Genomic DNA, 24,843 nt, shown 5'->3' with positions numbered 1-24,843 from the left:
GTGGGGTCGCTAATGCCCAACAGCTCGCCACAAGCTGCCCTGCCGCTTTACAAGCTGCCCTGCCGCTTTATTATTATTATTATTATACTATCAAAACTTATTTAACGGAGAAAAACTAAAAAGCCTATATTTGATATGTTCAAAATTGTGTTGTCTATTATAGAGGTTATCTGGTAGAGATTGCTTTAAGCAATACAGCCGCCTTTTTATGCTGTTTTATTTATAAGTTATTATTAAAAAAATACCTTCATTGTGCAAAATAAAAAGTATTCTACTCTATCATGAGGTAGAGACTAGATACAGAGAAAGGGTTTTTAACTTCCATAAGAAGTGATAAAGTATACCAATATATGAAACATACTGTATGTATTCACATATTTACCACAAATCGTAGGATTCCCTGAAGGATAATATTTCAGTTCCTTGTTTACGAAATCTGTGGTTTTGTTTAGGTATTTCGCATGCAGCTACCTAGATTTGTCTGTGGTTAATTGCAGGTGTAAGATTTAATTTCATTGTGACACGGTTACAATGGTGAAATGGTACTGTTATACCGGATAATCAAAAAGCCTTTTTAAAAAAGGATTATTTAATTAACACTAAAATACAATGGTTAAGAACACTTGGTAATACACTTGGAATTAATAGGAATGAAAGGATCTGTCGGCAACCGCGCGAGTTGAAGGATGAAAGCAGACTGAAGGGAAGAAAGTATGGCGTCTATTGCCTGTATGTGAGAGGGCTGACTGGGATGTCAAGGAGTGCTAACACAGCATTAAGGTTAGCACATCCCGGGTATAACACCTCCCCCTTTAAGAGGAGACTTTGGGGTTGGAACAAAGTCTCTGTAGGGCAAAGGATATGTGGATCTAAACTTTGGTTCTTAGTGGAGCTGCTGAACTGCTAGGATAGGTCTGTATGTCTGTCAGTTCTATTTCAGGGGTGTGTTCCTTAAGGGTAGTAGATTGTGGAGGTGATATGTTTATAATTTTAAATGGAAGAAGGCGGTTGCTGCCAGATTTACACATAGTAAACACAACATAAACAATGACAATAATAGTAAAAATAAAACTTAAAATACTAAGAATAGAATAATGTGTGCCATATTTTAAGATATGTGGGGTTTGTAATTGTTCCAAAGATTTTATTGTGTTTAAAAGAGAATCCATTTTTACTTTATTATTTGAATTTAAATCATCTAAATCTATGTCAATGAGGGCAACATGGGACACATTAGCACTTAAATTTCTTAATCTAATGACATTACAGCAAGTGGCATTAGTAATATCAAAGTCAGGGAAATTATTAATAGGGGAAGTTACATTTAAAAAGTTATACTTGGGTATCAATGTGGTACTTTTACAATATCCAATGCAATCTTTAGAAATAGTTATTATTCCTGTGCCTAATATGTGTTTTTCATATAATTTTGAATTACGACAGTCAATAGTAATTTTATTGGGTTCCGATTGTATATAAATCCACCTATTGTTAGATAACGGTTTCCAAATGTCCACTTTACCAACAACAATTTTTGATTCGCACTGTGGTGGTTTTTCACTGATCACTTTTGCTAATAATTCACTTTCACAAGTAAACTTCGCGTCGGTGGAATACACGTTTTCAATGTCACATATAAGATTATTGGAATCTACGAATTTACAAATGTCCAGGTTGTCGAATGTACAGTATTGAGATTTGTCTTTGGTCATTGCTATATATTTACTACTAGGTATAATAAGACTGAATGAGTCAGGTTGATTCGGGATATGTGGTGTTGGAAGCGCAAGACTATGAAACAATACATATTCTTTAGTATTTACCAGTGGCACTTGTAAGATGAATATAATCTTATTACTAACATAATAACTACTTAATTTAGATATATTAAAAATAAGATACATTGAATTAACATTAAGAGACACAGGTAGCTCAAGGTCATTAGGTAGGTGTCTATAATTATCGGCAAGTTCTCTGTATAATTGGCTTGGTGTAATTATTGATGGGTGTAAGGTATTTCGATTACTAAATAAAATTCCATTAACTACGTCTTCTACTTGAAATGACAGTGTAAGTATGGCAGTTTCTATGTAACTGATAATTTCGTAAACATGACTGAAAACTATTAATCCACTTGTTATTTGACTGAAATTTTGTATTGTCAATGAGAATTTGTCGATAGCTATGTTTAATCTAATTTCGTTATCTTTAATTTTACACAGTGTGTTATTATAAGAAGTCAAAACAGAGGATGTAACGAGTATATTTTGTTTCATTAGTGAAGTCAGTTGTTGTTGGTTGTTTTGTAGTGATTGAATGGCTGCCTCGTACATTAGGCCATCAGTCTCGTCTAATGTTCCAAATATTTGTTTTGCTACTGTTCCTATACCTCCTATCCAGGCGTTGCGTCTATTTCTATTATCTATAAGATGTGATATGGAAGAGAACTCTCTTTTCATATCTATAAATCGAGCTATTAAAGGTCGCAACAGATTACTACAGTCTACATAAATGTCAGTCATGTTTGTTTGGTTACACAAGTAATTTGTAGTATCCAGAGCATTACCAATATTTTTTATATGTGGGGCAAAGTGTGAAATGTCTATTGGAATCAATATTTTAAGTTGTGCATTATTAATTTTGAGGTTCCCTATATAGTCAAAATAGAGGCCCGGACTCGAAGTGATCGGCTGGATATAACTTGGATCGGGTTGACCTTGGGCTGAGCTGCAAACAATAACAGTAATAGTAAAGATAGGTAAGTACTACTATCTTAAGCTTAAACTAAAATATTCAAAACTTAATTCTAATTTATTTATGTATGTACCCACAAATAATACTAACACTTAATTAACTATATTTACAGGTTTAACTCAACGTTGGCTAGTTTTACTTCGTCGTAATGGTGTTTAACATGACGACGATTGATTAGCAAGGTAAGTGTGTTGTTTCCATTTATTTTAATGACCTTGTAAGGTCCTTTCCATTGTGGAGAGAGTCCTTTCCTCATACGAAGGTGATTTTTAAGGTAGACATAGTCACCTGTTTTATATTTTACTGGCCGAGTATGGGTGTCATAATAGGTTTTAGACGATTCTTTAGATTTCCTCATTAAATCTAGGGCTTTTTCGCGGGAGTATTTCAGTCTATTCTGTAGCATGCGAACATAGTCGGGGTATGTTGCGCCTGTACAGTCCTCGTATATGGAATTAGGTAGAGATGGTTTACAGCCAAACAGTAGCTCGAAAGGAGAAAAGTGTGTTGTTGAATGGACAGTTGTATTGTAGGTGAGCATGGCTGTGTAGACATAACGAGGCCAGTTTGTCTGCTCTTCATTAACGAAGGATCTTAGATACTCCTTAAGAGTAGAGTGACTTCTTTCTAAGGCACCTTGGGTTTGTGGATGATATGGAGAAGACCAAAGGTTTTTAATTTTAAGGAATTCGCAGGTTTTCTTAAATAGTTCTGATGTGAAATTGGTTCCTTGGTCAGTTAAGATGGTTTTGGGAATTCCAAAAATGGATATGTAGTGGAGCAGACATTCGCTGGTCTCTTCTGCAGTAGTACTGCGAATGGGATAAGCCGATGAGAATTTAGTTAGATCGTCCTGGATGGTTAGAATATATTTTAATTTAGCTGGTCCAGCTTCAGGGAGTGGTCCGACGATATCTAACGATATACGTTGGCATGGCTCAGTAGAACTACTGGTTATCTGCATTGGGGCTCTGTTGATTTGTCTGAGGGCTTTATTAGTCTGACACTGGGGACATTTTTTTACATAGTTCTCGATATCACCGCGCATGTTTTTCCAGTAAAATTTCTCTTGTATTCTACGAAGCATGCGGGTGCTGCCAAGATGGCCTGCAATTGGGATTTCGTGATTTTCTCTTAGTATCTTGGGAATTTCCGATAACGCAGGGTAAATTATTTTGTCCTTATATATGTTTATATCAATACCCATGTTATGGAATAGGTATAGGTACATATTGTAGATTTTGATAAATTGGTGTACATCGAAGGGGTTTTTGAAGTCGGTTATGGCTATTTCCGATATAGGGCTTTCATTAGCTGAGTTTGAAAATTCGTTTCGTAATGATTTCAGACATTTATAAATATCCTCATAACATGACTTATCAAAGTGATGTACTTTGAAGAATAACAGGTAGTATAATTTATTTTCATTTTCAAATGAAATGAAAGAATTGAGCACTCTTTCTTTATTCAAAATTTCGGGATCTGGAATGATTCCCAATATTTCTTGGATGAACGGGTTTGATTCGTCAAGGTCAATAGAAGTAGGAATAACGATTATTTTTTGTTTTGCTTTAGTGATCTTTTCATTGTGTTCTATGATTTTGGTATTAAGCTGTATATCTTTGTTTGCTATGGATTTCAAGAACGTCGAGTACGGATGATCGGGCAAGTCTGATTGATTATTCGTAGGTGACGGTGTTGGCATTACGATAGGTTGGTCATCAGCCCCAACGGAAGGTGGGTTTACTTCTATTGTTGGGATATCATCGGGAGGATCAGCAGTAGAAGGTAAGTATGGTTCGGGGTTTATTTCAGGTAGTGGTACTAAGTCTTCACCTAGATTAAGGGGACTCAGATCGTCGAGGTTGAAGGACGGTGGAGAGGTTAATAAGTCCATAAGGTCAATGTCGCCAAGTACAGGGTCTTGGTTCTCGTTAGAACCGGATTCTAGAGGTTGTTCTGGCTGGACTGGGTTAACAGGAAACCGGGACAACGCGTCAGCGTTGGTATTTATTTTTCCTTTTTTATAGCGGATATCGTACTCGAACTCTTCGAGTTTGAGACGCCAGCGGATGAGACGTGAGCCGGGGTCTTTACATTTGAATAACCACTCTAGCGGTTTGTGGTCTGTTATGACCGTGAAACTGTTTCCATATAGGTAGGGTCTAAACACCTTCGTCCCGTAGATTACAGCAAGGCACTCTTTTTCTGTCACGCTATAATTACATTCAGCTTTATTAAGTGTGCGTGACGCATAAGCAATGGGGCGGTCTTGTCCTATAGGACCTTGGGATAGTATAGCCGATATGGCGTAGTTTGAAGCATCACATGTCAATAGGAAAGGTTGGGTAAAATCTGGGTACGCCAGTATTGGCGCGGAAATAAGTTTTGTTTTGAGAGATTCGAAAGCAAGTTGTTGATCATTTTGCCACTTGAATGGAACATCCTTTTTCAGGAGGGAAGTTAAAGGTTTGGCTAATTTTGAAAAGTCCGGAATGAACCTTCTATAATATGATACAAGGCCTAGAAAGGACTTGATGTCTTTTGGGGAATTCGGAATAGGATATTCTGAAACGGCTTTTATCTTTTCAGGATTAGGTTTTACTCCATGTTCACCTATGATATGCCCTAAATAGGCTACTTCGGTCCGAAGGAATTCGCATTTTCCTGGTTGCAGTTTGAGATTGAAATTACGGAGTCTTTCAAATACTGATTTCAGATTATTAATGTGGGAATTTAAATCGTGTGAATACACGACGATATCGTCTAAATAAACAAAACAACGGGTGCCTTGTAGGCCGGAAAGACAGGTGTTCATTAATTTTTGGAAGGTGGAAGGTGCGTTTTTGAGGCCAAATGGCATTCTATTGAATTGGAAGTGTCCTTGAGGGACAGAAAAAGCAGTTTTCGGAGCATCGGCTTTATTGATTAAGATTTGATGGAAACCGGAAGTGAGATCTAGTGTGGAGAAATATTTACTGTTTCCCAGTTGATCGAGGATTTCTGAGATTTGAGGTATAGGGTAAGTCTCACCAATGGTAATGTCATTTAGTTTCCTGTAATCAATGACAATACGCCACTTACGCTGACCTTGGGAATCTAGCTTTTTAGGTACAATCCAGATAGGAGAGCTCCAAGGCGAAGATGATGGTTCTATAATGTTTTGGTCTAGCATTTTACCTATCTGAGATTCAACTTCTTTCTTGTGGCACTCCGGGAATCTATAGGATTTGGTATGAATGGGGATGTCACTATTTGTTTTGATTTGATGGTCAAGAGCGGATGTAAAGGTTAAGTGATCTTCTGGCAAGTAGAAAATATCAGAGTACATAGAACAAAGTTCTATAAGAGCTTCTTTCTCTTCGAGATTTAAATGGTCGATTGTGAGCGCGTTTACGACCTTTTCGGTACGTTCAGATGTTGACTGAGTCCTTGAGGTTGATAGGATGGTAACCGAGTCCATAGGCTCGACTTTAAGGGTTAAATTTGTTTTAATATTACTAAATGACTCCGATATATTGGCTACGGTAACGTTGGCGCGATTGTTATCTTTAATCTTAACAATGCAATTTGATATTAAGAGGTTCTCATTAAGGTGTTGGTCCAATATAAGGCCTTCTTTAAGGTCGGTTTTCTTAACTGAAACTTCAATTACAGCTTCTGTACGAGGAGGAATAACATAAAAGGGTTCCGAAAAATGTAATTTTATATCGTTTTTCCCAATTCTCAAAGTATCTCTTGTGTAGTCTATTTTACAACCTAGAGCTGTTAGGAAATCTGATCCTATTATACCATCGTAAGGTAAGTTAATGTTCTTTATGATGTGGAATTTAAATGGTGTGGTCTTTTTATCATGGATTTTTAACTTAAGTTGGAAATGGCCATCCGTTTCAATGGTTTCATCTCCAGGATCAACACCTTTAATTTTAATTTGTTCTGTTATAATTTTAGGATATTGGGCAATGCTGGATTGTTTTAATAAACACACTGCGGAACCTGAATCTACTAAAAGAGATAACGGTATGTCTGAGACTTGTGATTCGAGAAGAACATGTGGAAGTAGTCGTTTTGTTGTGTCTATGTTTACTTCATAAACTTGGTTAGGTTTACTTTCTGGGTATTCTTGACGAGTTGAAGTATTTTCAGGAACTGGACTGAGTGGGTAAGTACCACTTTGGGTTTGTGTGATACATTTATTTTTAAATGAATTGTTAGATAGGGCGCTTATTTGGGGCTGGTTACCCGTGTGGTCCCTGGATTCATTGGATAGGGCGCTTATTTGGGGCTGGTTACCCGTGTGGTCCCTGGATTCAATTAATTGGGCACTTATTTGGGGCTGGTTACCCGTGTGGTCCCTGGGTTCATTGGATAGGGTGCTTATTTGGGGCTGGTTACCCGTGTGGTCCCTGGATTTATTAGGTTTTATCAGTTCAGTGGATGGTTGATGTGAATGGATTGTGTCGACTTTTGGATTTAGTCTCGCGCGACACCTTTCCGAGACATTTATTCGTTTAAAGGTTCAGGATGATGAGAAGCGTCGACCTCGTCGTAACCGGCTTCATCATCGGGCTGTTCGATAAAGTTTACGCGTGGTTTGTAAGTCGCGTTCTGAGATGATTTAAAACGGTTATTATTATATTCGCGTTTCTTACACATCGAAATGTCGTGGTCGCTGGCTTTGCAGTAGCGGCAAAATGTGTCGTTCGCCTTTTGCTGTGGAGGAGAATTAAAGTTCCTAGGAAACCTGTTAAAGTTGCTCGTGCTGGGCGGTCCTTGTGCTGTAGGGCGGAAGGATGTGGAAGCTTTTGGTTTAGGATAATTATAACCACTGTTACTGTTCGCAGTCTTGCCGTCGGATTGTGGACGCCTGTAAAGTGTTAATTGAATTCGTTCCTCTGAGATTGCGAAGTTAACAGCTTCGTTTAATGTTTTCGGGGATTTACATCTCACGATATTTGAGATTCGGGGGTGGAGGCCCATGAGGAAATGATGGAGGGCGAGATCCTCCATTGCAGCGATACGGCCAGGTAACTCTTTTACTTTGGAATTATTTAATGATATTTCCGTTAGAAGTTGAGACAAGTGGGTTTCTATGCGAAGTGCATAGACACTTACATTTTCCTGCGGGCCTTGCCTGCTCTCTTGTAGGTCTGTTAGAAGGTGGGAGTAATGTTTCCTTTCACTAAATTGAGTTTTCAAGAACTCTTTGAGTTGATCCCACGAATTAAAATCTTTAATAGAGCAGGCAACCTCCGCTTTCCCATTTAATTGGCTGAGAATGAATTTAAACAATATTGGCTTTTGTTGGTCACTGGCAAGGTTTATGGCATTGTCACAATTGACAAGGAATGAGTTGAGTGTTTCTCTGTTGCCATCGTATGGTTTGACGAACTTGAATAGGGTACCGAAGTCTAATTCTTGAGACATCGTGGCTGTAGTTTTCCGCGTAGTACGAGGAGAACCTTGGGCTGACTTCACTAATGACGATGATTCACCTGTATTTTGTACTGGTTCAGTCAATTCAATATTTAATTTATCTCCTTCTATTTTTGCCAACTTTGGCATACCTACTGAATTACAAAATAGAAATAATCTGAAGGAGATATTAATATTATTTTATGATATTAATCTAAATTGGTTCACTTAAATTGCCAACTGGACCCTAACTTATAGTCTAAACAATGACCAAAGACTTACAGGACGGGAACTGTGTGGGCGAGAGCGAGCAACACGGCGATAGCGACGGCCGGGAACATTCCAGCGGGCGAGATAAGAAGTGTACTTATCGCGTCAACTTGCAGCGGGCGTCGGGTAGATTAAGTTGAGATGAATTCACGATGATGTAGATATAACAGGATAGAGCAGGATACGATGGGCGCCAGGATATGACAGGCACCGACACGATGTAAGGATGTGAAGAGGGAGTAGCTGCATCCAAGTAGCAGCTTATCTTCAATAGGGCGAGATGTCCTTTCCAGGATCGAGGATTGTTCGTAGATTAACTTTAAGTTTAGATTCACGAGAGTTTTGTTTCACTTAGCACTTAGCACTTAAGTTTGAGTAGGAATCCGGAGCGAGTCTGCGGCGCGGTACCGGGCACTGGGGATTTCCGGATCCCACCGCTGCCACCAAAATGTTATACCGGATAATCAAAAAGCCTTTTTAAAAAAGGATTATTTAATTAACACTAAAATACAATGGTTAAGAACACTTGGTAATACACTTGGAATTAATAGGAATGAAAGGATCTGTCGGCAACCGCGCGAGTTGAAGGATGAAAGCAGACTGAAGGGAAGAAAGTATGGCGTCTATTGCCTGTATGTGAGAGGGCTGACTGGGATGTCAAGGAGTGCTAACACAGCATTAAGGTTAGCACATCCCGGGTATAACAGTACGTACCTATACAGGGTGTTGCAAAAAGGGTAGGTATATACTAAGCCGAAACCAACCTGTAGATATGTAGTTATTACATAGACTAGATATTATAACAAGCTGCACACGTAGGTTTCGACTTTTTGCAACATCATGTTTAGTACTGAAGACAAGATATTTCAGTGGTTAATGACTGTGCTGCGGCGTGGGTCCCACGTTCGATCCCCGGTAGGATTGATACTTTTTTTGAGTTCAGCGTCCATCTTTCGGCATACGCAACGGATGAATCGCATTCAGTATTCTTTGTATAGAAATTCACACAAGTGCGTCCACTTCATCGGCATTGCCGACGCCGTCTCTTCGTTTACGAAAATCCGTTTGGTCCGATACCGATAGGATGCTTACCTATGGTTGTGTTACTGGGTCTTAGTTACGCTTTAAAAGATGGTTACACCCGTTTAAAGTTTACTCGGATTTATATTCTAATGAGACGACCGAATGGCGTATTGGTTAGTGACCCTGACTACTCAGCCGAAGGTCCCGGGTTCGATTCCCGGCTGGGGCAGATATTTGTTTAAACACAGATATTTGTTCTCGGGTCTCGGATGTGCCCGTAAAATGGCAATAGGCCCGCTCCCTATTACATTGGGACTAACATAACACTGGCGAAAAGTACATGCAGCAATGCACCTCTGCCTACCCCGCAAGGGAGAACATTAGTACAAGGTGTGAGTGTTTGTTGTTGTGGTTTGTATGTTCTAATTATCGGGCCTTTTAAAAATCGTCACCGGTCTACTTGGCCGGAGGGTGTCCCACGCAATGTTGACCTGTGTTTGAAGGTCGCTTACAGAATTTTAATAACAATCGTAGGTATATTTCACAGATGATCAGTATCATTAAGGAAAGGGCACAAACATGTTACCAAAATGTAAAGTAGCACTTGCAAAATAGTATTATAGCTATTGCGATGTATAATGACAAGATTACTGCAATTGGAAGTACTCTGATGACCCGTGCATCAGCAGTTAGAGCTGACTTTAGGGACGAAGGTGCCGGTTTCGAATCCTGACCAGGGCAGATATTTGTTTACGGATTCGTTTGAAACAACTTTAGTCAAACTAAAAAAACTTCTAAAAAAGATGTTAATGCGTCAAATTTGTTTGATCAAATACACTCACGAGCAATGAAAAAGTTCTAGTGACAAAAGCATCTAATTACTCCTAATATCTATAAAAAATTATTGTAAGACATTGAACAATAAAAAAAAATGTGTGCAAAAAAGAATTTATAATAATTATAATAAATTAGTTCAATGTTTTTAAAAATTGGTCCATTCCGTATAGATTCCATTCCATTTTTTTTTAGGTGGAAATTTTTCATTGCTCGTAAGTGTATCTTCGTGAATAGCACGAAGTGTAACAGTTTATAAAAGATCTCGGCAGATGCGCGAGATGTTCGCTGGAAACAATCGCCTGTGATTATTGTTGCGTTATACGTTGCACTGTGTCTGTGCGTGTGTCTTTACGAAATTTGTTAGTCATGGAGAGGGGGAGAGCTGAGAAGTACCTATTATAAGGTTATAAGTTACTGATGTGAACAGAGGGTCAATAAATTAAAGTTTTTATGTTAATTAGTTCTTTATAATATTAGTGTGATATTATTTTTTTATTTAAAATACAAAATTTATAATACCCCTACCCTACGAAATACAACATACATAGGTATTATGCTGACAACTGTAATCCCTGAAGGGGTTGTTAGAGATGAGACGAGAGGTGCAACCTATCACGTGAGTACAAATGTACGCTTTGCGCTGTACATTTGTACTCGCCAGCCATAACGCCGTTTTTAATAAAGTTTTATCCCAAACGACGACCGAATGGCGTAGTGGTTGGTGACCTGACTACTGAGCCGATGGTCCCGGGTTCGATTCCCGGCTGGGGCAGATATTTGTTTAAACACAGATATTTGTTCTCGGGTCTTGGATGTGCCCGTAGAATGGCAATAGGCCCGCCCCCTATTACATTGGGACTAACATAACACTCTGGCGAAAAGTGGGTGCAGCAATGCACCTCTGCCTACCCCGCAAGGGAGTACATTAGTACAAGGCGTGAGTGCGTGTGTGTTGTGTGTGTGTGTTTTATGCCAAAGTATTTTTCAGTAATATAGGCATAATGCAACACCAATAACTTAAACTCCCAGATACGATTGACAAATGAACTGATACGCAGACACAATGGAACGGATAATGCAAAAACTCACACAATGCTTCCGATGTGTGTTCAATCTACGGTGGGAAGTAACGATAGGTTATAAAGGTTTGATAGGAAAATACGATAAAATATTTATTTAAGATTTGGCGAATGTAGGTTTCTAGCAAAAATTACCTAACTAACATAAACATTCCAGAGATTCAACACTAAAAGTCGCAGAACTCTTGAACGGCTAAGCCAATTTCGATAAAATATAGCTGGGAACACTCGGGGTAACATAAACTATGATGCTTAAAAATAAGTACTGGAAAATCACTTCAGCCGTTTAGGAGATATGCTATCACAGTTCTTTTTCAATTAATTTGAAAAATCTCGAGAAATGGCCAGAATGCAATACTTACAATATATTAATATTTTTTTTACTTTAGATTGTGCCTACTAAATTATACTGCAAGCATCGAAGACGATAAGAGATGCTATCTCAAAAATGGATTTCAGAAGTTATTACAGAACACATAATATCCACGGCCCTCCCAGTGAATATTAGTGCTCAATGCATTTTTTCTCACATAAATAAAACATTGCCAAACATTTTTCATGTTCTCATAATTTACGCAGCCTCAAAACTAGCTCTTAGCACCTTGACATAAGGATTAGTATTTTTTTTATTACTGTATCCGATCTGTATGATTTCGGTGTGTAAAACAAATGTGGGAAAAACAATGATAGTATCATTTTGGTTGAGTTTACAGTGAGCTTGTTAAATGACGAGTTGTTATAGTGTTTCGTTATATTTTAGGGTAGTTGCACACTGTTTATTACTCATAGGTAGAATAGAATAGAATATTGCTTTATTGAACACCACATAAATCAGACATACTTATAGACTACAACTAATGTACAATAGGTGGCCTATCGCTGAGAGCGATCTCTTACAGTTAAGATTAGGTAGGCATTTTAGATTGAAAAACCGCAGGTTTTATCCAATGGTTTCTTATTTATAATTATTGGTAATTTCAAATCAAATCAAATATTTCTGGGCGAACAGGGGAAGAAAAGTCGTAACTCCACATTTATACAGTGTATTTTCCTCCTCCTCTACCTACTTGACATAAAAGACAATCTTAGTATTAAAGCCTAGGTTTAGCCCTTTAGGTTTTAAAGTTGGCCAAAGGCCGCCATTTCTACATATGTGTTAGATTACGTTTTTTGTGATTTTTGTCCATGTTTGTTTGTACAAATAAAGAATATTTATCTATTCTATTCTATAAGTACCAATTAAATACTATCAAAAATGGTTGCTAAAACCATTTATTTTTATTGTAGTTCATTTTTGCTATAATGTTTCTGATTAAAAATACACATTAAGTTGGTTTACTTTTTTGCTATAAAAGTGCAGAAGAGAAGATGATATTTATGTTAAAGTGAATATTGTACACTAACCTTTATAAATGTATTTACTTTACTACAATAGATTGCACCAACTTTCTCAAGGACTCTTCGCTCAGCTTTTAAAACATTTACCAACGCTTTTTTAATTAAAAACTAAATGAAGGTACTTTTCTGCTTAATTTTAAGTTTCAACAATAATAGTGCTGCAACTTAATTATACTTCATAAAGTTTTACTTAACGTTTTTTGATTACACTGCATTTTGCTAAAGTAGAATTTCTTAATAAGATAATATTATTATACCACTTTGTAGATTTTATAGGTGTTTTTTTGTGTCTGCCTATCTAAGTATCTATATATTTGTCTTATACTTATAGTACTTGTCACAATCACAGAAAACATACTGTACATAATCATTATTATTTAACAAAAATCAGAGATACATGTCAAATTTAAAAGTCTCTATACTTTAAAGTATAAGATTAAATAAGATATTTAAAGCCCCTACTTACGCTATTTCTAACTATCTTTTTAGTAATCGTATTTTTAATAGTTTAATCTTACTTTACTTTAAGCCCCTGTTTCACAATGTCTGGTTAGTCGCTACCTGTCGGATAAAATACATGTTGTCACTGTCTAAAAAATAATAACAGAGAGTGACAGCATGTATTTTATTCGTCAGGTAACCACTAACCAGACATTGTGAAACAGACCCTAAAAATCCAAATATATACTTAAACATATAGGTTACTCAAGTTAAGAGATAAACATATAAGGTCAAAGGATTACCCAATCGCATGTAAAATTTTAATAACAAACAATACTCCATTTTTAATTTACACACAACGAAATAATTTAACTAATTAACTTAAAACAATAGGACCTAATAACAATCATTCATTTTAAACTTCAGTCTTTTTGCTGACAGTACCGTATATAAAATCTTAAAGCTAATCTCGAACTTATCACCTGCGCCTAGAGATCAAACTCCAATGGATATGTAGACCCAAGTGCATTCTTTTATACTTTAACGGTAACATTGTTCTGCTAGTAATTATCTCTCTGAACTCGAGTTGCCGGAATGTGTCAAAATAGGTGTTTTTGTGAAATGTCTGTGATTGTGATTGTGTATTGAAGAAATCTGAAGTTCATAGTATTGCATCATGGGAAATCATATCATTATTAGGCCTATGTCCACTGCTGGACATATGCCTCTTCTTCGGACATTCGCCACGCTATAAATAAGGTTTCAGACAAGTTTGCATGGAAATTTATCGACGTAAATAAACTAGTTTAATGCTGGTCCTATGAAACCGTCGGGTTTATCGCGAATTGTAATGTGGTTATTCAATTATTCTACGCTTTGGTAGATTTCTGTGGACGGCCGACTGATGTAGTACTTAACTCTTACTGCTATGCTGAAGGTCCCGGAATCCATCCCCGGCCTGATATTTGTTTAAAGATAATTATTTTAATCAAGTTAATGTTGTCCGATACCCATATTACAGGCTCTGCTTAGCTTGGGGTTGGATGGCCGTGTGGCCGTCCCCACATATAATTAATTATTATTATCCTTGTAAAAATACTCTGTCTCTAACTCCAACTCTCTTTCATTACAGATTACCGCCGAGTCTCATTGGTTAGAGATCCGCAGTAGAACCTCGAGAGCCATGGTTCACCTCCGACGCGGCGCGGGGTCCGTCCGTCTGCTGGCCGTGCTGGTCTACCTGGTCGATAGGTCTTTAGCTGTGAGTATTACCTACCTAGGTATATCTACTTATACTAATGTTATAAAAGTATTAGTATCAATAGTACAGTTATATCGTAAGGTGCACGAAATGAGCTTTCCCGAAATTGATGATGAGAATAAAATACTAATAATAAATTATAATTTTAAACGTGTTTTAATTTAATTGAATTTTTTATTGAATTATAGGTATGAATTAATACATAAAAAACAAGCTTAAAGATACTACAATAATCCTCGCAGGATTGTGAAAATGCATAAAAAAACGTTTGTGATGCATTCGTGGGAATTGATCCTTTTTAGGAATCCAGGCGATCATTTAACTGTTTTTTATCATATTATTAATGTATTTTTATTTAAACAAACAAAAAATACTAAGCTCTAAAACTAAATAACAGACTAAACTAAAAGAGAACCTATAAATAAATATAGTACCATTATAAAACTGCCTATCTTAATAAATAATAAATATTTAGGTATATCTCTGAAGAAACGCTACAAGAGTCATGATAATGGAAGGTTCACAATGAATCTTTCTACTGTGAAATTTATGAATTCAAATACTATTAATGTTATGCTAAATGGATATCGTGTCATGTCATTTCAAGAATTAATATTGTCAGAGATATTGTCACCTTTAACGGTTAGTAATTGTAAAGAATACTTATTTATAATGTCACGCGAAGCGTGAAAAATATAATACAAAAATGATTTATTTTATGAAAATTCTCCAAGAAACCTAAACGAACCGTGTAATTCAATAATATTCTCCAGTTTTATACTGACGCCTACGACATCAAATTTTTATAGGAAACTAGCTGTTCCCGCGCGCTTCGCTTCGCCTTAAAAAGTTTTCCCGTGAGAATTCCGGGATAAAAAGTAGCCTATGTTCTTTCCCAGGGTCTAGACCGTATGTATGTGGGACCAGGCGGTGGAAATGAAAACCAAAGGTATTTAAACACTGAATCACGTTTATTCCAGTATTACATCGTTTAAAACAATTTTATGTTGAGCACAACAACCTTTTCTTATCCTCCATCTTTTCTTAATCCTTCACTCACTCATTCTTCGTTCCTTTCATAGACAATACTTCCTTTCATAGATAATACTCGCTTTCATAGACAATAGTTCCTATCATACACTCTGCACTATCAAATATTATTAAACGATAATGTTACATTCCTACAACTCGGCCATCCTGTATAGTAGTCTGACCTCAGGCTACTCTAAACAATCTAACACAACTTTAACTTCAATAACAAACAACAGTTAAATAACTTTACAATTTTTCAACAACAAAAAATATTAATCTAACAGTTAAGTATAACTTTCCCTAAGTGACTCTAATCATCCACACAAAAAAATAAAATTTAAGTACAGTTTCAGAATAGACCTCTACCTAAATTACACAAACATTTAAAATAAACAAATTACCTTACTCTTAAATAAGAAAGTTATGTTAATGTTAACATCAGCTAAAGAATAAACCTTAAAACACAACAAGTACTTCAACAAAAGTATGAACTTCTTAACATCTAACACAAAAAAAACATTCTTTACCATAAAATGATAGTAAGTAGTTACAGAATAACACTGCAAAAAAATCTTTAAGTTAAATCAATAGTATTTACCTTGTTAAACTACATAGCTACTTATTACACATAACATAGCACACCCTTACTTAGACTTCAGTAAATACAAGTCTATTATGATATTAAACACAACATTTAAATACCAATAAACATTTTATATCCCTACCTAACAAAATAACAGCTGTAACTTTATTTTTCTGAAAATAAAGTTATTATTATTGAAACAATGTTACATATTTAAAGATGTTAACTACTCTTACTCAACACATAAAAATACAGTTAAACTTTAATGTTATTATCTTATTTTAAATTTAAGCACAATAGAAATTTAAATAACAGCTGATACCTATACCAAATCATATTGGGTAAACCTCTTTCAACCAAACTGTTATGAAATTAAAATCATGGCCACATTTTCATGTAGTCTACACCCGTTGAGGTTTTCCTAGGTCCTTCAGTATAAGATCAACTTTCTCTACATGGTACCTACCTTTACCTACTTTCTTTACTACTTGATAAGGTCCGAGAAATTTTGGTTTAAGCTTCAAAGTATTACCGAATTCAGTTCTCTGTATGGCTACAATATCCCCAACTACATAGTCCTGAGCTTCTTTCCTTTTCCTATTATAAGTTCTTCTGTTCTCTTCTCGAACCTTCAATATCTGTACTTTAGCTGCTTGTCTTACATTGTCTCTCCTTTCCATGAAATGTTGTCTGCATTCTTCATCTAATAATTCTATGAGCTTTATATCTTCTTTCTGCTTCAGCTTTGTACCGGTAAGCAAGTTAAATGGTGATGTGTTAATCGACCTTTGATAAGTACCATTTATCACTCTTTGCAACTTACTAACATGTTTATACCAGTGAGTAGGTTCTTCAATGCACATCTTGGTCAAAACAGATATGATAATCCTGTGGATGCGTTCTACTTGGCCGTTTCCTCTTGGTATACCAGTTGTTACAGCATGATGTTGAATCCCTTCTTCTTGGCAGTAATCTTTAAATTCTTGTCCAGTAAAGGCAGCTCCCTTATCAGTAATATACCTCGTTGGATTACCATAGTCCTTCTGATGTAGCCTCAGCTTCTCTACAGTTTCCTTTGCAGTCAACGTCTTAGTAGGGTAAATCCAGACAAACTTCGTGAATGCATCTACTACTGTTAAGATATAGTTGTACATTTTCTTGGTTGCATCCAATGGTCCAAGATGATCAATATGTAACGTCTCTAGTGGCAGCTCTCCTTTGTCTATTGGACTGAGAAATCCTTCTTGTTTCCCTTCCTTCTTGCTTGCTAATATGCATGGTACACATCCTAAAATCACTCTATCTATCTTCTTTGCTAGGTCTTTTATGTAGTAGTCTTTATCTATTATGTCCATGGTCTTCTTTTTTCCAAAATGTCCAATTTCATGTGCTTTCTTTATGATTTCGGTCTCCATGATGTCAGGTATTACCAACTTTTTCTCTACACCTTTGTATATCAAGTCATTTTCTATGTAGAAATCCTTGTATTCTGTCTTCTCATTCAGTACTTCTCTTAACACACTTAAGTCGCTGTCTTCCTTTTGTGCTTTACATATCCGTGCACGTAATTCTGAATGTATCAGATAACAGTGAGGGTTTCTGCTTAATGAATCCACATGAGACATCTTAGCTCCAGCTCGGTGTTCCACTTCATAATCAAAATCTTGTAGGAATAAAACCCATCTTGCCACCTTGGCTGATACTTCTTTCTTATAAAGAGTCTTCTGAAATGCTGCACAATCAGTGACTATCTTGAAGTGTATTCCAAACAAATACTTCCTGAATTTTCTCACTCCTTCGACAACTGCTAGAGCTTCGAGTTCATAACTTGTATAGTTTCTTTGTTCCGTCTCGCTAGTCTTTCTACTCATGTAGTGTACTGGATGTAACTTCCCATCTTTCTCCTTCTGCATCAAAATGGCTGCATATCCATATTTTGAGGCATCTGTGTGCATCTCCGTGTCAAGACCAACTTCATATATCTTCAGTACCGGTTCACTACATAGTTTAGTATTCAATACTTCAAAAGCGTGTCTTTCCTCTTCACCAAAGTAGAATTCTTTCTCCTTCTTAAGTAAGTCTGTGAGAGGCCTCGCTATCACTGCATAATTCTCAATGTACTTCCTGAAGTATGAGGTAAGACCCACAAAACTATGAACTTGCTTTACTGTCTTTGGCTCTGGGAAACATCTGACTGCTTCTGTTTTGCTTGGTGAAGGCTTCACTGTACCATCTTCAATGACATGGCCCAAATATTCAACTTTTCTTTGTAATAACTGTGTCTTCTTCCAATTAATTTCAAGTCCGTACTCAGACGACACTTTCAATACTATCTTTAGTCTTTCAATAGCTTCTTCTTCATTCTCTGCCAGAATTATAACATCGTCGATGAATATTAGCACTATTCCACTAGCAATCTGCTCTCTGAAAATGATGTTAATAAATCGGCTGAAGTATTTAGGACATATAGAAAGTCCAAAAGGAGCTCGGAGGAACTCGTACTGTCCTTCAGGGCTGCTTGTCACAAACGCCGTGTATTTTACTGACTCTTCTTCTACTGGCAGATGAAAAAATCCATTTTTCAAGTCTAAAGTACTAAATACCCTAGATTTACTCAGCTTGTCTATGTGATCATCTATAACCGGCAATGGGTATTCATCTTTAATCATCTTTTGGTTAATTTTCCTATAGTCTACGCAAACCCTAATGCTACCATCTTTTTTTGTAACCAATACTAAAGGACTTGCATACTCAGAATAACTAGGTCTTATTATCTCCTTAGCTAACCACTCTTCCACCTGACGCCTAACAACTTCCTCCTCTTTGATAGCTAACCTTCGTGGACGCTGAGCTACAGGCACTTCATCTTTTAAAATAATCTTCAACTTTATTGGAGCCTCTTTAGTAAACATGGGCTTGTAACTAGCAACAAGTTCCTGTACCTCTGGATTACTACATAAAGGTTCATCAGCCTCAATAGGTAAACACAACATGTACTGACCACCTTCAGTTTGTGCCATGAGCTTAACTGTACCTTTGTCTAACAACACAGTTGTATTCAACAGAAATGGTTGACCCAATATGACTTCGTATGGCATAACACCGCATGGAACAATATAGAATACAGTATCAAAATATTTACCATCAACTTTGATCGTAGTATGGAACTTTCCCACGGAACATACCCTAGATGCACCCAGTCCAGTGAGCACCACCTTGTCCTCGTTGTCCTCGTCATGTCCAGCTTTGTTAAGCCGGGACAACAGCTCCGACGACATCAGGTTGACATCGCTGCCCGAGTCTATCAAGGCCTCAACGTCTACATCACTTATTTTGACTAATTTCACTGATTTATTCGAATTACACAGAGATTCACTGACCGCACTGTTTGTGTTTACATTTACTCGCATGACACTTTGACTTTGACATTGACAGTTACACGATCCCGTTCCTTCGGCTTCGTTCACTTCGTTCGTTCCGCGTCGTTCCCGTTCACCGTTCACTGCAGCGGCAGCGCCATCTTCTGGAATGACCGATACGCACATCGTCCGCTGACCGGAGGCGCCGTTTCCGCTTCCGCGGCTCCCGCCCTGTTGTTGTTGATGCCTCGTCGTAGTAGAAGATCGGCATTCCGTTCCAATATGGCCGAAATTGTTACAACGAAAACATTTCACGCCATTGGGACACCGATTTGCGAGATGATTCTTGTCTCCGCAGTTGTAGCAACTGCGACCATCGGGTCTCGCCGTCTCTTTCTTCTCACGTGAAGATGAAGACACATTTTGCGTTTTACTTTCGACTTCAGTCTTCTTTACCGTCTTGGATTTCATCTTCTCGTAAATGGCCAACTTCTCCTTTAGAACAGAATAGGTAGTGACACCGTATAAGATAGCCTTGTTATTCTCATAGTCAGTAATGCCGTCAACGATATATTGAATCGCGACGTAGTCGGCAAACTTGGCTCTTTTGCCCAACTCCTTCATAGTTAGCATATACTGGTAGTACGTCTCATCTTTCTTCTTCTTCCTCGTAGCCATCAGCTCGTGCATTTCCTTGCTGTTCAATGCATCGGGAAATTCCTTTTGTAAGGCAGCACTCAGTTCATCGAATGTTTTAAACGTCTTCTCCGTCCTCAGCCACAACTCAGCCGTACCAACAAGCGACCGTCGAGCGACAATGAGCTTCTGCTGGGCAGACCATCCGAATATCTCGGCATTATCCTCAATGTCGGCGGCCCACTTCGCCGAGGAATACGTCTTGTCTTCGCCATTAAATTTGGTGATTCCGCTGAATCCGTCGTTTGACGCCATGCTACCAAGCATCGCGTTGCTGCTTGCGTCGTTTTTTGTTGTCGTCGTCATTTTCCGTCTTCTTCTTCTTATATTCTTCTTATATTTAGTGACCAATCACTTTTTCAACTTTATTTTATTTCGTCGTAGGTATTTTGTTTTCCGTCTTTAATGGCCGTCGTCGTCCTGTGTGCTCATCACGCGTCGTTCTTTCTCATTTCCACGCTCGATCCCGGACGAGCCCCCAAAATTGTGGGACCAGGCGGTGGAAATGAAAACCAAAGGTATTTAAACACTGAATCACGTTTATTCCAGTATTACATCGTTTAAAACAATTTTATGTTGAGCACAACAACCTTTTCTTATCCTCCATCTTTTCTTAATCCTTCACTCACTCATTCTTCGTTCCTTTCATAGACAATACTTCCTTTCATAGATAATACTCGCTTTCATAGACAATAGTTCCTATCATACACTCTGCACTATCAAATATTATTAAACGATAATGTTACATTCCTACATGTATACCAAATTACATTCAAATCCGTTCAGTAGTTTTGGCGTGAAAGAGTAACAGATAGACAGACAGACAGACAGGCAGACACAGTTACTTTCGCATTTATAATATTAGATAGGATTATAAAGAAATGTCTGCCTCGACCAGGAATCAAACCTGTGACTATGACACAGTTATTAACCACCAAAACATCCGGACGTCAGTATTCTAATAACATGTTGAAAAACAGACAGGCACGAGTAAGAATATTAATTTAATCATAACTAATCATGAATAAACATAATTACGGAATAATGATTTGATTAACGCTTAACCAGTGGTTAATTGTGTCTGTAATTAGTTAATTATATAAAATGATAGACAGACCAATGGACATCGAGAGATATATTTTTTTATACCATAAAGAATCATTTTCTTCCTCTAATAGATGTCTTTTCTGATTGATTTGTGTTTTATGTGATGATTGAAGAAGTCCGATTGTTAATATTGTTATTATAACTTCAATTGTGTTGTGGATTTTGTATAATTTTCTTACTTATATCTTTTCCCGTTTTTCCTCCTTTTATGCAAAAGGATTCTGTCGATAAATGCTATCTTTAGGATAAAATATGCTGTAATTCTCAGAAATTATATTTTACATAGTGAACGCATGATTTTTATCAAAAAGTATTTTAAGACCATCTTTTATACTAGCCGACAACCGACGTGAATGTTTTTTGCTGTGAATATTCCAATTTGTCAGCTTCTAGGCTACCAATTTTTGACAAAATCTGTACAGGAGTTTTGACGTGAAAGAATAAGCAAGAATTTAACAAACTAACCCCTTTATACATACCCCTCTATAAAATCGGAATCAATGAAAATGTTCCACCTGCCATTGACATTTCTGAAACTATTTTATTGCTCGAGAGTGTATTAAGTAGTAGCATTGTGAAACAGGGATTTTTATAGTGGTTATATTATGTGTTTTCCTACACCTTGTCTTATTATGATAATCCTACTCATATTATAAAGGCAAAAATTTGTGAGTATATAATTATGTGTGTATGTTTGTTACGTCTTCACGCCAAAACGGTAAAACCGATTGTAATAAAATTTAGTATGGAGTTACCTGAAACCCTGGATTAACACATAGGCTATTTTTATCGCGAAATTCCCTTTATAAAGCGATATTTTTTTAAGGAGAAGCAAAGCTCGCGGGGACACCTAGTAAACTTATAAAACTGTAATACATACCATAAACAATACATACTAATAATGATAATGATAACTTTCCAGGCTCTAGACGGCTACGCGCCGGGTGAAGACTACCCCATCTACAGCGAGGTGCCCAAGGGTCTGTCGTTCACGTGCGACGACAAGTTGCCCGGCTACTACGCGGATCCAGAGACGCAGTGTCAAGTATGTAGATGATATTGTTTGTCTGGCAACATCATCACCATATCATCCACTGCTGAACATAAGCCTCTGTCAAGGAGTGTCAAAATACTCTGTCCTCGGCCAACCTAATCCAGTCACCTGTCTAAGTTTGTCGGTCCAAGAGGCTGGAGAGTCAAACGAGTAAGGCAATAATATACAGGGTGGAAAGTAACTCGGATAATCGGGAGAAACTACTTAAAGTCTATAAATCTATAGTTTGTGTTGTAAACGGTAGTGATTACAAATTGTTACATTTTGCTGTGAAAATTAGTCAAGGCTCTCTGTTTGTTTTCAAAAGTGTTATTAGTGAGATAACTTTCAGAAATTTGAGTTTTCAAAGTATAACATAATGCCAGACAGACAATAATATGCTGTGTTATTAGGTATATTATCAGTTGAGCCACTTTTTTCAGCATTCTACCTATACCATTTATGCAACACCCTATATTTGTAAATATCTGTGTAAAAGCTGTCTGGTAGAGATTGCTACAAGCAATAAGGCCGTCATTATGTACCGTTTTACTTATGCTCGTGGTATTATTATATTTTTGGTGCAAAATTACTGGAGTCACCTTTTTCAGCTCATACTCATTTGCAACACCTAAGTATATTTCCCAAACCTAACCCCTACATTCCTCCCCGCAGGTGTGGCACTGGTGCGTCCCGGGCATCGGCGGCAACAGCATGTATTCGTTCGTGTGCGGCCCGGGCACCGTGTTCAACCAGCGCACGCGCGTCTGCGACTGGTTCTTTAAGGTATTGTGTGACACGGTTGAGGGGTTAAGAGTGTTGTGCGGGTGAGGGGTTAAGACCGTCAAGCACCTGAACGCTTTATGCTCTTAACTATTGAGGCGCCTAATTATCTTAGGCTTTCAGGCGCTTTACACTCCGAAAAGACGTTTACACGATAAAGGTGGCGACTTAAATATTGCATATTCGTTATATTATGTCCTTAGGTTCGTTACGGACTTAACTATTCAGGCGCTTTATAGTGTTAGGCCCTCAGGCTCTTTACACTACTAAGCGGCGTTTACACGGTTGAAGGTGGTGCCTGACATATTGCATATTCGTTTTATGTGAACAGCCAAGCCGCTTAAGAATACAATACAGCTCGAACAAATATTCATGCTTTCTCATTAAGCTAATCAGGAATAACGCATGACAATGACAACACACAGACAGATATTTGGCTGACAAATATATGTCATTTCTTGTATTTAAATCCAATTGCCATGCTATTTATTTAAATAAGAAATACCAGCAGCTATAACAGCTTGGCTCCAATAAAATTAAGCGGACCCTGAAATACGCTTACTGACTGAGCGAACTTTCTTTTATGCAACGCGTTGATGTCTTTTGTATGAAATTTTCAAACTTTTTTAACTTGGTCCTAATTTTTAAGGCGGTCTCTTTAGAGACTCTGAGCATAGCCATTCCCATAGCTCCCTTAGTGTCTTCTACCCAGTTACTCAATGTAATAATAATATGATGTGGAGGCATCTCACACACGGCCATCCTACCCCAAGCTATGCTGAACTTGTAATATGAGTTTCAGACAGCTGATATATCTACATAGACACATATTAACTTCCAAACCCCGGGTACAAATATCAGACCCCTTAGGATGAATTTTCATCGTGAACGTGAAGTAAAATTACTCGATGAATTCTACTTCACGTTAACGATGAAAATTCATGCTAAGGGGTCAGCCCCGGCCAGGAATCGAATCCGGGACCTTCAGCTTACCAGTCAGGGTCACACTACACTACACCATTCGGTCGTTTAATGTATTTTTTTTATTTCCAGGTGGACTGTCCAAATGCAGCTGCTTACTACAGCATCAATGAAGACCTTTACAAGGATGACGCTGGCAACTACATCGCTGGGAAAAAGTAGAAACACTAGAATACATTTAGACACCGTAGCGGCTAGACTTTAGCATGTTTCCTGACTGAACCTGCACCTGTCTTGAAGTTTATTCTGATGTTTTGCATGTTCACAAATTGTAGTCTTAAATTGGATTGAATTTGTGCATAAATTATGTCGATTCTGAAAGCATAAAATTTAATTTTAGCATAGTGAAAAGTATCATAAAACGCTTAGAAACTAATAAATTGAATTTGTGCCTTCATAATCACCATCAATATTAAACGAAAACGTAAAATATTTACACTGATTTATCTGTTCCGACGACACGACGACTGAGAATTTTTCATAATATGCACTGTTTTTTTAGTTTTTTTTTCTGTAGTTATGTCACAGATTTACTGTATTAGTTATTCCACTTTATGTTATTAGCTTTTGTTTGTACTGTTTTTCACTATTAATTTCTAAGTCGTATTCTGTCTCTATGCTATAGATATGCACAACAATTTCTCTGTACCATGGAAGTAGAAAAAAAGGCGGAAGGTATCTCGCTTACTAAAACACTGAAGCACAACAATGGCGGCGACATGACAGTGTGTGGGTGCGTAGGTGCGACGTGATTGGCGCGCGGCGGCAAACTGACTTACTTTGAGTGTGAA

General features: G+C 37.4%; 1 protein-coding gene across 1 annotated transcript in view; it reads left to right on the top strand.

Annotated features, from left to right (window-relative positions):
• LOC105380674 (U-scoloptoxin(01)-Cw1a) overlaps positions 1-24,508 on the top strand; it is a 29,741-nt gene extending 5,233 nt beyond the window's left edge. Inside the window, exons 2-5 of the mRNA XM_038113204.2 lie at positions 14,350-14,478; positions 22,178-22,300; positions 22,964-23,074; positions 24,125-24,508. Of these exons, the coding sequence (XP_037969132.2) occupies positions 14,401-14,478; positions 22,178-22,300; positions 22,964-23,074; positions 24,125-24,214 (402 nt within the window). The 5' untranslated portion in view covers positions 14,350-14,400 and the 3' untranslated portion in view covers positions 24,215-24,508. The remainder of the gene's footprint in view (positions 1-14,349; positions 14,479-22,177; positions 22,301-22,963; positions 23,075-24,124) is intronic.
• Positions 24,509-24,843: the final 335 nt, after the last annotated feature.

Source organism: Plutella xylostella, chromosome 2 (genome assembly GCF_932276165.1).
Source record: "Plutella xylostella chromosome 2, ilPluXylo3.1, whole genome shotgun sequence".
Taxonomy (NCBI): domain Eukaryota; kingdom Metazoa; phylum Arthropoda; class Insecta; order Lepidoptera; family Plutellidae; genus Plutella; species Plutella xylostella.
This window is presented reverse-complemented; position numbering and strand designations above follow the sequence as displayed.